The sequence below is a fragment of the Sardina pilchardus genome, chromosome 22, assembly GCF_963854185.1.
Source record: "Sardina pilchardus chromosome 22, fSarPil1.1, whole genome shotgun sequence".
Classification (NCBI taxonomy): domain Eukaryota; kingdom Metazoa; phylum Chordata; class Actinopteri; order Clupeiformes; family Clupeidae; genus Sardina; species Sardina pilchardus.
Genome location: NC_085015.1, coordinates 16,740,408 through 16,754,488, shown reverse-complemented (window position 1 = coordinate 16,754,488; position 14,081 = coordinate 16,740,408). Strand labels below are relative to the sequence as shown.

At 43.8% G+C, this 14,081-nt stretch overlaps 2 protein-coding genes across 2 annotated transcripts; one reads left to right on the top strand and one right to left on the bottom strand.

Moving 5' to 3' along the window:
* Positions 1-2,909: 2,909 nt before the first annotated feature.
* timm23a (translocase of inner mitochondrial membrane 23 homolog a (yeast)) lies at positions 2,910-7,060 on the top strand. Its single transcript, XM_062526497.1, has 7 exons — positions 2,910-3,274; positions 3,499-3,557; positions 3,659-3,752; positions 3,840-3,924; positions 4,131-4,189; positions 4,764-4,874; positions 6,218-7,060. The coding sequence occupies exons 1-7, from the start codon at positions 3,169-3,171 to the stop codon at positions 6,328-6,330; spliced, it is 627 nt and encodes a 208-aa protein (XP_062382481.1). The 5' UTR covers positions 2,910-3,168; the 3' UTR covers positions 6,331-7,060.
* Positions 7,061-7,444: 384 nt separating this feature from the next.
* On the bottom strand, positions 7,445-13,633 carry zgc:112285 (uncharacterized protein LOC561476 homolog). The gene is made up of 6 exons (XM_062526395.1): positions 13,484-13,633; positions 11,639-11,748; positions 11,089-11,183; positions 10,379-10,659; positions 9,826-9,989; positions 7,445-9,335 (listed from the first exon to the last, which is right to left on the bottom strand). The coding sequence occupies exons 1-6, from the start codon at positions 13,623-13,625 to the stop codon at positions 9,156-9,158; spliced, it is 972 nt and encodes a 323-aa protein (XP_062382379.1). The 5' UTR covers positions 13,626-13,633; the 3' UTR covers positions 7,445-9,155.
* Between the last annotated feature and the right edge of the window lie 448 nt (positions 13,634-14,081).

Here is a 14,081-nt window from a genome sequence, read left to right as displayed (position 1 = left end):
CTGTCATGGTGAGACTCTCCTACCAAACATGGATTCCATCAAAGATTATGCTGAAGAATCAATACCCTGGATAGCCCAAATATTCTGAACTAGTTTGGAAAAGACACTTTTGCATGCTATATTGTCTTCTCTTTAACATTCCACTTGTACATGCCGTGTTCCTCATGGGTAAAGGCTGTGGTCAAGTAGAGTCCATTTCCCCTGGTGTTTACTGCCACCTGCTGGTCAATGAAGGAAGGGACCGAATTTACAGATAACAAATTACTGTAAAAATGTTAATCTTTTTCTATCAGGCAGTATCTGGCTGTTATCACACTAAGCTCAATCTTTTATTGGTGTGGAGTCTGCACTTTATTTCTACTGCACAAAAGGTGTGATCAATGGGCATCTTTCTTATAGTCCTTCAATCAATCAGACAAACGATCCAGTGTGTCTTTTGGATGAGCTAGTTTGTGATTGGACCCGAAGGTTGTGGACAGGAAGCAGGGGAGATAGATGTGCAGGTTTCCAGTTTGAGCTGCAGGCGAAATCCAAATTCGCCAGCAGATCAGGCAGGGTCACCCAGCCTAAAGAGTAAATACTGGTAAATACTTCATAGTTGCACTTTACCGAATAACTTATTATTCCACTGTAAATAACTGTAAATCTCTTTGCCCTGGTCAACATTATGATTACACAAACTCATAACACTGCATGCACTGGAGCTCTGGTTGACACATCATGGGTGCCTCCTCTCTCCTCGAGGCTCGGTCCTCCAGGCTCGTTCCCATCCCATTGTTGAATTTCAATTTCAATTTCAATTTAATGTCGCTTATAGAGCGCCAATACATTACACATGTCTCAAGGCGCTTTACAGAGTGTTAGACATTCAAAGAGAGCCCATGAGTAACAGGGGCAAGGAAAAACTCCCTAGAATTGGAGATACATATAGGAAGGAACCTCAGACAGATCCACGACTCAAGGGCCCAACCCATCTGCCTTGGGTCAGTTACAGTACAGTCATTTGTAGTTTGAAAGTTACAATGACAATGAAAGTTCAAATAGTCCAGTGTAGGGAATAAATTGTCCATTAGTAATCCATTAGTTATTTCGGAAAGTGATGGGTGGATGGGATGCGTGGGCCAAAGATTCGGGCAGGGAACCACAGCAGGCGATGGTAGGGCAGTCATAGGGATGGCGATGGCAATGGCGATGGTAGGGCAGTCAGAGGGATGTGACTTCAGGTGTGATGAGGGACAGGCACAGAGATGGTTGATGGCTGGTAATTCTTTATCTAGATCAGTGGGAACGAGGACCGAGGAAAGTAGAGAGGATGTATAAAAAAAAAATAATGAATGAGAGGCACCCCATGACTTCACAGTTAACTTTTCAGCATTTTCTACTTTTATGGTCTGCATGTGCATTCTTTTGTTATGTGTCACATCATGAGATAGCCTAGGGATGACTATACTGATGGGCCTACGTCAACGAATCTCTAAAGAGAGGCAAGAGCTCTGGGTGTTTGAGAAGGATCACTATCACTGGTTTGCTAAATTAGACTCTATATGTTAAAAACAGACCTGTATCTGTCTTCTAATTTTTCCACCTTAAGTTCTTAATGTTAATCATTCTTTATGATCATCATTTTTCCATTTTTTTATTTTATTATTACTACTATTATTATTATCATTATTTACTCTTTGCCCATCTATGGTTTTATCTGCTATTCCTGTTTGGTTTTTGTTTATGTAAAGCACATTGATTGACCTCTGTGTATGAAATGCGCTATATAAATACACTTGACCTGACTTGACTTGACTGTACATTTCCTTCAGTATAAGTACCTCCTTCCGATCTACCTTTTGTTAGGCTATTTCAGATAATTATCGGTCTGGTAGCCTACATCTAAGTGGATAGGCCTATGTTCTGTTCAACTTTACAAGTAGGCCCCCTAGGCCTAGGCCTAGCATATGGCTATTAAGGTGTTCACCAGGGCCTTTTTAGGCCACTACTTTTTTGAAAAAGAACATTTCCTTCAGCATTAATTAAGTAGGCCTACATGTTTTGTAGGCTAGCCTATATTAAGTAGCCTACAGTAGCATAGGCCTAATAGAAAGCTGGCCAAAATCACTTTTCATGTTTTCAAAAATAAAGGATGTGATCAACCCTGACAAACCTAATAATGGTTTGTTAAAAGCGAAAATTGTGACAAGACCTATGTGCGGAAGTTTCACAATGTTATCCACCGTGGTGTATAAAATATTCAGAGGACCCCCTCTTAATCATAGAAAAATATTCTCTTATGTTGTGGCAAGGTTCACTATCCTGTGTGTAGCCTACTACTGTCAACTTTAGATTTGGCATCACTTTACAACATAGTCTGACATTTCTCCACATTCATATCTAGCTAATTGGCAAATAAACCATCTAAGCAACAATTTTGATGAAATGAAGGCTACTTTATCATACAGCTAATTAGGCTCTAGGCCTAATGGACACTTGGCTATGGGTTGCGGACTCATTGAACCGCTAGTCTATCCTTCAAAAATTGTAATGTTTGATAGTTGATGTTTGAAGGATATAGCCTGATCTGTGTAGGGAATTGTTATCTTTTTTATTATTATTATTTTTAATTGCGTAAAAGACAAAAAACTTGTGCAGCTTATGCTTAGGCTAGACATTAGGCTGCTTTGAAAGTAAAACAGTGGCAGAAAGAACACTGCCCAAATGGTCCCTCGAACTTAAGTCCTAGCAATTTCGCAAATTAACATGAATTCTAAACGAGATAGATCGGTTAAAAGAGCATGCTGGTGTTTTAACTAGGCTATGTTCTCAAGGTAACTTCAGTGGATCTCCTGAATAGCTACTGTCGCAAACATATAATTTTGAGATTGCTTCATCCTTTACGACAGCATTACGTAAGTAAAGTCTTTCGCCTTTACGGTAGAGCGTGGTGGAGGTCAGGGATACCGCTGTCGGTTTGGAAACATCCTTGGAAATAACTTCCCTCCCCACGTTTATGTTTATTTTCACGTCATTTGAAGGACATTAGGATACAGTTATAATCTGTTCCTGATAAGACTTTATTTTTCCAGATTTGCTGATATCACGTCCCCGTTAACTAAAATTTGACAGGTTGTTAACGCCAACGTTAGCTTGCAAGCCTTGCTAGCTAACTCATTATTGAACATGGATAACAACCCACCCGGCTCGAATGGATTTAAAGGTGGAATGGGTGGCCTTTTTGGTGGAGGAGCCCCTGAGTATTCAAATACAGAGCTCGCCGGAGTGCCATGTAAGTAACATTAACAATAATCAAAATTAGTAGGCCTACATGCACAAGGGTCCGTGACAGACTACATGAACGATTAGCAGGTCGCTTGGACATCAAGGAATCCATTAGCATACCCTAGCATACACTGGACATTGGTCGACCAACGACATGATTTTAAATTGTGACTTTGTTTTACTGTTTGTGAGCATGTCAGTCTGTAACGTTTTTGTTTCTGGTCGTCACAGTGACTGGTATGAGCCCACTTTCGCCATATCTCAATGTGGACCCACGTTACCTGGTGCAGGTAAGTTAAGTTTTTGTCATGGCAAACTCCCACGCCATTAAAGCCAGTATTTGGAGTAACGTTGTGTAACCTCTTGGCCTTTCTTCTTTTTTCATTCCAAGGATTCAGATGAATTCATTCTGCCTATGGGGCAAAGCAAAACTCGCGGCCGTTTCGAACTGGCTTTCTTCACTATCGGCGGAAGCTGCATAATAGGTAAGTCTGTCTGCCTGTCGTCTTAACGATATTGTTAGCGATGTTACCGAGAGTGTTTCCTCAGTTGTCCGCCTATTCTTTCGGCAGGTGGCGGATTAGGGTTGATTAATGGACTCCGTGTGGGTTTTAGAGAAACCAGAGATATGAATTGGTCCAAACCACGATATACACAGTAAGTGTCTCAGAATAGTTGTTGAGGATCATTTTACTGATGGAGCAGAGTTGTTTGTATGCTTGTCATTGTACTCAGCATATCCTGTACTCAATTATTAGTATGATAATAACATGGAATGATGACTAAATTGTGTGACTGTTCACCTCTGTTGACCTTTTGCTCAATACAGTATGTCTGATATATGATCCTGTCTGTTTCTGTAGGCTCCTGAACATAATGGGAAAACAAGGTGGTTCATGGTCAACCACACTGGGCTCTGTGGGTGAGTACACCATCCTATGGCCTCTGAAGCCTCCTCTATGTACTCCCAATCATTATACTACAGTCATTTCCTGTGTATTGGCCGCATCGTGTATAAGCCGCAGGACAGTGTTTTATGAAAGTTCAAAGGAACAAAACCATATTAGTACCGTATTGACTGCCCCTGTGTATTAACCTCATAGCTGAAAAAATATTACAAAATCGATGTACAAGGCGTGGCTAATAGTTGGGAAATTATGGTATGGTTATGTATACAGAAATATGATATGGTAAAAAAATACAATATTTAATGTTTAAGTTGTATGTTTATTGGGTGGATTATCATCTTAAGCCCGGCGCCCACCGGACACGCCGTTCAGCGGTGTTCGGCGGTCTGGGCTTGACGCGCAGGATTTTAGAATAGTTTTCTATCTCTGTGCGGCTGCTGCGCGGCCAACATTTCCAGTGGGCTTTGCTCCATTGAAAACAATGGAGTTCTAATTGTCTTATTGTCGCGGCGCGCCGCGTACGTGTCCGGTGGGCGACGGCCTTTAGAGTGATGCCAATCGAGTGCCTCTCTCTGTCTTCTCCCACAGCGTTAATGTACAGTGTGTTTGGTGTGGCCATCGAAAAGGCCCGTGGGGCAGAAGACGATATCAACACAATGGCTTCTGGAGCTCTCACAGGCATGCTGTTCAAATCCACAAGTGAGTGGTTGGGCACTCAGTGTTGCAATTTATGTAGTTTTCAGGCTGCCTTTACATTATGTAGATTCATGTGTTTTATTGTGCGATGAAGAAATAATAATAAAAAAAAGAGTTGGTAAGATAAGTAAAGTAAGCTTATGATCCATTGTGAAGTCCATGTATTTTCCACTTTTACATTATGTGTTACCTATTCTTATATATGTAGTTGAGTCCTTCGCTGTTTAACCATGATAGACTACTCACAGAAAGTTAGCGATATTTGGCTTCCGGGTGAAATTTCACAATTAACCTAAAATCCACTACAGGGCCCGTATTCACAAAGCATTTTATCTTACCACTAAGAGTACTCCTAAATCGCGCTAGAAGATTTTAGTTAGGAGTTTTCCCTTAAAAGTTATTCACAAAGCCTTTCAGACCTAGGAGAAACGCCCACTCCTAAACTAAAAGTGAGTCTTCGTTGCTATAGTTGACGTCATTACTCATGCACGAGCTTGATGAAAGTGACCACCTTGATTGGCTGGTGATTATAACGCGGGAATGATGGCAAACCTCCCCTACTATGACGAGTTGAGTGACAGGTGTTAGGTCTTAGCTGGTGAGAATGCGTGCGCTATGTCGGCACAACTATGTAGTTGCAATGCACATTTATTCCCTTGCATGACAGCGAGCTCAAAACTCAAAATTTCAAAACATCGCGACGTGAAATGTCACTAAAAGCGGGTTGTGAATAGGTCTTAGTGAGTTAGAAGTCCTCTCGAGTTATTTTACGCTGTCCTAGACTTAGGAGCTACTTTTAGGCTTAAAATGCTTTGTGAATAACTTTTAGTGAAAAAAATTAGGACTCCTAAAGTTAGGAGTGACACGCCCATTATTTTTAGGAGTTCCTCCTAAATTCGCCAGTTAGGAGCTACTTTTAGCCCTAAAATTCTTTGTGAATACGGGCCCAGGTGAACTTAATGTGACCTTCTTTAAACTTATACCCGTATACCCAACAGTTAAATGTTTTTGTACTTTTTGTTACATTACATTTCACCCGAAAGCCAGTTATCCTAACGTTTTGATATCTGTACAGAGTGTGTGTGTGTGTGTGTGTGTGTGTGTGTGTGTGTGTGTGTGTGTGTGTGTGTGTGTGTGTGTGTGTGTGTGTGTGTGTGTGTGTGTGTGTGTGTGTGTGTGTGTGTGTGTGTGTGTGTGTGTGTGTGTGTGTGTGTGTGTGTGTGTGTGTGTGTGTGTGTGTGTGTGTGTGTGTGCGCGCGTGCGTGCGTTCTTTTTGATATCTGTACACAGATTATGTGCAATTACTGGACTTAATGTCTATGTGTGTGTGTGTGTGTGTGTTGCAGGTGGTCTCAAAGGTGTTGCAAGAGGAGGCCTTGCCGGCTTGACTTTGTCCGGATTGTACGCGCTGTACAACAACTGGGATCACCTAAAGGGCGTCACCCCTTCCCGCTACTGACGGTCACGCCTCACCCCAGAGGACACTGGGATTCTGGAGGAATTACTGACTGGGGGAGGGGGTGGCCAAACCACAGACTTTTAATATTTGACTCAATCACCGTCAACCCAGCTCAGCCCAGCTCAACCCCAAGTACCCACCACTCTCCTCTCTTCCTGCTCATTTCACCGCTTGGTGATGTGGTTCGGTTCGTCCAACGGGACCAGAAGATCTTCTGTTTAGGTTTTACTCAACATATTTATTAATCAGGCAGATAATGCCACGGAAAGTGAAATGTGAAACACTGTGGTGTGTTTTTCTTCTTTTTTTTTTCTTCCTTTCATTGCTACCCTTTCCGGAAGCCAAAGGAGGCGAATGTACACGCTTATCGTCGATCTCTGAAGATCATGGTGCACTTTCATAGTCCCAACATGTCTCGTGTCAAGTGTACTTTTTATTAAGTGCAATCCTCTTCAGTCAGTGTTCTGATACAGATCATTGGTTCCAAGTCCGTAATGATGGGTCATGTCAAAGCTACCAAACTGTCCGTTCTCAAGTGACAGTAGGACTTCATTTGGTCAGCGGTCTATGGTGTCGGTTGACTCAACTGTTGGTTTACATGTGTGACTTGAAGTGCAGACTTGCTTGGAACTCTCCTTGTACAAATGTGCCCGTTGGGCTAGTCGTGTCCTTGTCGGCCATCTAAGACTCGATCCTCAAATAAAAACATGAAAAATCGTCTCTACATAAAGCATTCTTTTGAGTCAATTATTGTCGGCGATTACTGCTGCGCTATCGGTGTTCATTGGGTATTATTGCTAAAATTGCACCAGATTAATGACTTCATACATTTTGTAATGTGTTCTGCTTTTAATGCTGAAAAGGTTTAGATCCAAAATAACGTTAATCTGAAAATATAATATAAATGTTGATTGTGTATACTCCTCTGTACCCATACATTATTTCAGCTGATAATGCAGATCTCTAAACTGTTCTGCTATTCATCCCTGACTCTATAAATGTAAGCAAGAAACTAGGCAACAAAGTGAACACAAGGACAAAAGTAGGGGGAAATTTCCGTTCAAAATGATCTAAACATCCTATTTCCCCTAAACACACTTCAAACAAACATGAATCTTGTTGCTGGTGTAGTGATTTATTCAGGATCACGGTTGTGAATTCAGACAGCGGTGGTGCTTTTATGTTTTCATAGTTCATGGTTACATTGTTACTGAATAATCAACACTACGTGACTCCAAGTTGCCGTCTCAGTGGCAAACACATGATTGATTGACCGCTTATGTGCAAACAATAGCATTTACAGTCCTGTGTTTCGGCAACTCCCCACCTCAAGAGGGTAAAAATGCCCTTTCACCATCTTCAGACAATACAATAAGCTGAAAAAAAGGTAATTTGCTGTGTCCGTTGAAGAAAATATACAAGGCAGCACTAATGTTTAAGGCGTGACAAATGTGGCACATTCAAACGTGGATCATGTATGATTGTGCATGGAAGCCCTGTGTTGGTAAAATGTCTTTTATGTACATTTTGAAGAACTGCAGGACGGAGAGCCCAGAGCTTTTGTCCCAACAGGGACACGTATAGTAAAGCAGGTCAAAGGTCAAATCCAACTCAAATCAGCTCAACAGAGCATCTGCAGTAGCTGCAGCATACTGTACGGGGACAGGGGGTGCCTCTCAACATCCGTCCTCAATGCTCGGTCCTCCACTGATCTAATTAACACTGGATAGACTATCCTATTGTTGACGCCCCATCATTCTTTATCTAGATCGGTGAGAACGAGGATCGAGGAAAGAAGGGAGGATCTATAATTAAAAAAAACAAATGAGAGGCATCCAGGGGCCCCTTCTCAACCCTCTCTCCTCGTCCTCGGTCCTCCAAGCTCGTCCCCACTGATCTATAAAGAACACTGGATAGACTATCCCATTGTTGCCGCCCCATCACTAATCATGTAGATCAGTGGGAACGAGGACCGAGGAAGGAAAGGGAAGATAGATAAAAAAGACGAATGAGAGAGGCCCATGGATGACAAGGAAACAACTACTAATTGGTGGGTGGTGTTTGAGAATAGCATGAGTGATTGATATTTTGTTTTGTTCTATTTTGATTTCACATGGGCATAGGCCTAAAGCTGTTATGGTAGGAAATATCTTCTTAATCTAGGTGGGACAAGAACTGAACTGAGCTATTATGCTCTGTGAGCTCAACACATTTTCTTTTCTTTTCACATTTTTTCCTTTTTCTTTAAACACGTAGCGTCATCACTACATGGATAACCTATAGAGATGCTGTGAAAACCTTTGGCTGAACAGGAAGGAGAAGGAGTTACGGTATGGCTGAAGAAGCGAATGCGTAAGTCTCCTGCGGCGGCGGTCTCCTCGGTTGCACCTAAAGGGGTTGGATGACCCCTTGTTTGCTCACCAGAGAGATCGAGAGAAGAAAAAGAAGGAAGGGAAACAGCATGCACGTTTGGCGACGACAGTATGCTAGCAGGTGATGTGGGGCGTCAAGGTGTGTTCCAGGGTCTCAGGTAACGGAGCGCAACATAGTCCTACAGGCATCACACTGTAACCGAAGCAACTGTTGCTATGGTGATGTTGACCCCACCCTCCAAGAAGGAAGAGGCGTGGAACGGATTGGTGGGGTGAAGAAGGGACTACAATCGTTGACTGCAACCTGCACCTCCTACTGACCAGAGCGCAAGCACAGCTCCCCCCTGTGGCGGGGAGGTTTCAAGCCCTGCGTTACAGGCGAACAGAGCAGGGTGTGTGTGTGTGTGTGTCAGGAGATGAGCAAGGATTTAAGGAAAGGGATAGAGGGAGGGTTCAGTGCATGAAGAAATCTCTGATCCTGGTGGCCTCGATCCAGGGGATGTAGGCGGCGGTGCGGGTGAAGACGCTAGGCTTGTTCTCCACGGTGCAGCCGATCGGCCCGAAGCTCACCACGCCGTGCACCTCCCAGCGGTCCCGACCCAGCTGGCACAGGAGCGGACCGCCAGAGTCACCCTGAGCAGGACAGAGAAGAGAAGAGCATCGTTAGAGCGTCAGCATCAGGCTAGCTAAAGGAGAGATCGTTTATTAGCGATAGCAAATTAGCTAAATCAATCAATCGAGTTATTGTTTAAAGTGTAGGGTGACCAGACGTCCCAGGTTTCAGGGGACAGTCCCTTTTTTTGGTTGCCTGTCCCCGGGAAAATACAGAAAAACTACCTGTGTCCCCGTTTTTTGAGGATAAAACTTGTATGTATCTCAATCAGATTGATAGTCTAACCGAAAATGTCCCCGCAACATAATGGATGGACCATCCATGGGTTTTTCCAGATCCCATCACATATGGTGCTGAATTCCACCATTGTGCCCTTGAGCAAAGCTCTCAACCCTTGTGATATGATTATAACTGGCATAATGTAAATCGCTTGGGATAAAAGCGTCGGCTAAATGAATACACTCAGAGGTAAATGTAATGTGTGTTGGTTGACCACGTCCTGCTATTCACCTGACAGGCAGCAGGGGGACCCTCTGTGTCCCTAAACCCTGCGCAGATCATGGAGTCGCGCACGCGGTCCCCCCAGAACTTCTTCTGTCGGCACGTCTTGTAGTCGATGATGGGCAGGCGGGCCTGGTTCAGCGACTCCGCCAGGGACACGTTCTCTTTTCCACCTGAAAGAGGGGGACAGTGGAATAATGAACATCAATATGGAACAAGGGGGTCCTATGGCCAAACAGGCAGGTCTAAGTACCCACGAGGACCCAGATTTGAGTCCAACCCGGGTCATTTTCTGACCCCACCCCATCTCTGCCTCTCCCACTTGCTTCCTGTCAGCCTCTTCACTGTCCTGTCAATGAAGGCAAACCAATCAGACCAACGATCCGGTGCATCTTTTGGATAAGCTCGTTTGTGATTTGAGCCAAAGGTTGTGAGGTAGGAAGCAGTGGAGATAGATGTGCAGGTTTCCAGCCTGAGCTGCCGGGGGGGGGGGCGAAGTCCAAATTCTCCGGCAGGTCAGGCAGGGTTCACCCAGCCTATATTGGTATACAGTGTAGCTTACCCCGTGTGTCGCCCCAGCCAGTCACCCAGCAGTAGTGTCCGGGCTTCAGGTTGATCTGCTTGCGCGGCAGGCAGGCGTAGCGGACGAAGTTGTTGGACGGGATCTCGGTGCCGGCCTTGACCAGGGCGATGTCGTAGTCCAGCTCGCTGTGCGCCGGGTAGCGGAAGCGCTCGTGCCGGTAGATGCGCTTCACGGGGAACATGCGCTCGGCCGTCTCCGAACGCTTCAGCTGGTGCTTCCCCACAACGATACGCCAGCTTCCAGGATCCTCGGCCTTCCCCCTGTGGAAGAATAAGGGATGGAATAAGGACTCATCAACAATTAATTAAAAAAAAATATATAATTTAAAATAATCCACTAAATGTTATGCCCGTATGCTATTGACTTTGAATATGCATGGACACACATTGATGTCACTGCACAAATGTTTGTGTGTGTGTGTGTGTGTGTCTGTGTCTGTGTCTGTGTCTGTCTCTCTGTCTCTCTCTCTCTCTGTCTCTCTCTCTGTGTGTGTGTGTGTGTGTGTGTAAGACCTAACCTTGAGTTGTTCCAAGGACAGTGGCCCTTGTAATATAGAGTAATCACATATGTAAGTGGCTTTGGATAAGCATCAAAAAAGCTAAAAGAATAAATGTAAATGTAATGAATTGTGTTTGTCAGTATGTGTATGGTATGTGTACACAGTGTATGTGAATTGATGTGGTTCTCACTTCTGGAAACAGTGTGCAGCTGTAAGCACCCAGGTCTTGTGAATCAGAGTCCCTCCACACACGTGGATGTAGTGCTTGCTGCCCCTAGGACGAACCTACACAAAGCAAGGTAAACATACTGTAAATAGCATACGGATAAACATATACAACAGCCAGGTAAAATGCACAACAAACAGTTAAACATAGGCCAATATAACAGCCAGGTAAAGCTACAACACAACAAACAGGTAAACATAATTCATCAGTCAGATATATAAACAATATCAGGAAACTGCTGTTTCCCAAAGTCAAGCAAGCTTCCTTGATAGAATGCTTCCTTGTGAGTCGGGTTCTATGAAGATGAGGCTAGACGCCTCCCTAGCGTTCTCGGACTCTACTTTGGAATAGACTAGCTAGTGTGGACGAGCACATCACTGTGGTTCCGCTGTTACGCCTGAGCGCTTCCGGCTGTTGAGTATGCTTCCTTGATTTTAAGACACAGCTATTGTGTCCCCAGCTATTGTATGAGACTAGTGTGGCCTGGACAGAGAAGAGAAAGTTATCTTTTTACCTGCAGTGAGACTTGCCAGGGCCAGGAATGAGGCCTGGCTTCGTTGCCGGAGACGATGCGTTCTGCCGTGTTGGGCTTAAAGTGGGACAGGCCGCAGTCCTTGGGCCAGTCTGTAGGGGGCAGAGAGGAGGAGGACAACACTGAGTTCCTGATGCATGACAGGTTAGTCCCACACAGAGGGCCTCACTGACATCAGAAAGGAAATGGCTTCAATTATAAGGTGAAAAATGTAAAAAAAAAAAACTGCCCGCAAACTGTTGCTGCTTCTCCCACTTCCACTTCGGAAGCAGCAGCAACAGTGTGCAGGCACTTGTTCGTCTTTCACGGTTTTATTTTACCCTGTACCTGCACCAAGTTGGATGTGTGTGCACTCTCTGCAACTTTGAAAATATATGGTGGCCAAACAACAAAGAGCCACAAGCAACAGGGCCTTATGTGACAGTGTGAGTCAGATCTACTGAGATAACTAGTCTGGAGGCAACTCATCTTGTTGATGGTCAGTGGTCAGGTTATAGAGCTAAGTGCTGTGTGCTGTGTGTCCTTTTCGACAGCTTACAGTACTAGAAAGTTAACGGCTGAAGGTATTTACACACGTATGACATTAACAGATGTGTATAAAATAATCTAGACACAAATATGTTATCTTAGATCAGTGATGATGGTCTGCTGGGAACACACAGAGAAGTGCTCCTCTACAGCATTCATCCTGCACCACAGGGTGGCGCCAAATACCCTTTGATTTGGACACAACAGTTCTAGGAACAGAGAACTTCTAACTGCAGGGGCTACATAGTAGGAACTCTGAGATGACACACATTAGTAGCCAAATTATTATATTTCCTGAACATAAAGTAATGAAATAGATAACATTGCTATTTAGTTACTAGCTACTACAGTTTATTGACAAGTCAAGAAAAGAGAAAACATTTGAAAAAAAAAAAAAAAAAAAAAAAGGATCATCATTGTTAATAAAAATTTCTTATCTGGCCAGAAGGCATTTGTTGCATGACAATCCGTGAGCTCACATTAACATGCCCACAAAGTGTTGCATTTTTGCAGGGCAGTCCAACTTTGACGAAATATCTACATAGTGCAAATTGCTACAGGGAATGAAAGATTTGTGTGGCTGTCTTTCACATGATCGTACCCTGCCCAAATTTATTTGGAGATGATGCCAAAATTAGTCGCCTACAAAAAATAACAAGTGTCTCACACCTATAATGATTTATGTTGTCAGAATATGGAAAAAGTTTGATTTCAACATTTTCTCCTTAATTGCTGTAACTATTTGCTTGCACGAGTAAAACATCTGAACAACATAACATTTCAGGAAATCCCAGGAGTAACAAACAGCAGAAGTAAAATAAAAAGCTCATGAGGAGCTGGAGATGCGATTTAAATGTTAAGGAGATTAAAACGTGATTTGAGATCCAAATTGTTGTAAAAATAAATGAAATATATATATTAAGAATAGATTTGATTATATTTATTCAGCTAAGTAAAAATGGTTGGACTGGTAGGGAATAGATGACAGGTGGGGAAGGAAATTAAGGAAAAACTAGCAACTAGAAGTCACCAAAGAAGCTTCACTTCTTTAAAACAGATCAAAGAGGGAAAATAACATTTGGAATAGAGATAAAAGTTTGAATAAAATCAGATAAAAGTCAACCACGAAATTAATGTAGCTTTAAATTGGATTGTAACTGACTAAAGACAACCAACGAAAAGAGAATGTACCAATTCAGGAGGAAAATATTAAAATCAACCTTTTTCTCATGACATACTGTAAATGGCAAGATGGAAAAAAATGGCTAAAAACGTCTGGAAGGTGTCACGTTTTCTCACCCAGATGGAGGACCTTGTGCTGCGGGTGGAGGCCCGGGGTGTAGGCGGGCACGGAGGCCGAGGAGGCATGCAGGAGCAGGGTTGGGCACAGCAGCAGAAGCAGCAGCACCAGCAGCGGGTGGAGCAGACTCCAGGCCTTCATGGTTCAAGGCTAACAGCTAGCAGCTAACAGAACCTGCTCTCACAGGGCCAATATTTATACCCCGGAGTGGTGCTGGGGGCCGGCCCTTTGTGCCCCTCCATGGGCTGGTACAAAGGGCAGGAGTGGCCCCCACAAAACATCCACCCAACACCAACCTCCCCTCCACCCTCCACCTTCCACCCCACGCCCCCTACAAACAAAACCGGATTGTTCTGGTGGGGTAGCCTGGTTGGAGGTAAGTTGGCCCCAGTGCATGATGGGATTTCCATCAGCACTTTCATCTGATCGCAGTTCGCGCGCGCAGAATCTGGACGCCGTGCAAAACAACCTACCCACAATGCACCGCACACTTCTTCTGTCCAAGGTCACACCACCTCCCTCCCTCACTCACTCTTTTTTTTTTTTTTGTAGGTCATCATGAGGGAGGGCCCTGACCTTGAATTGACCTTCATCATT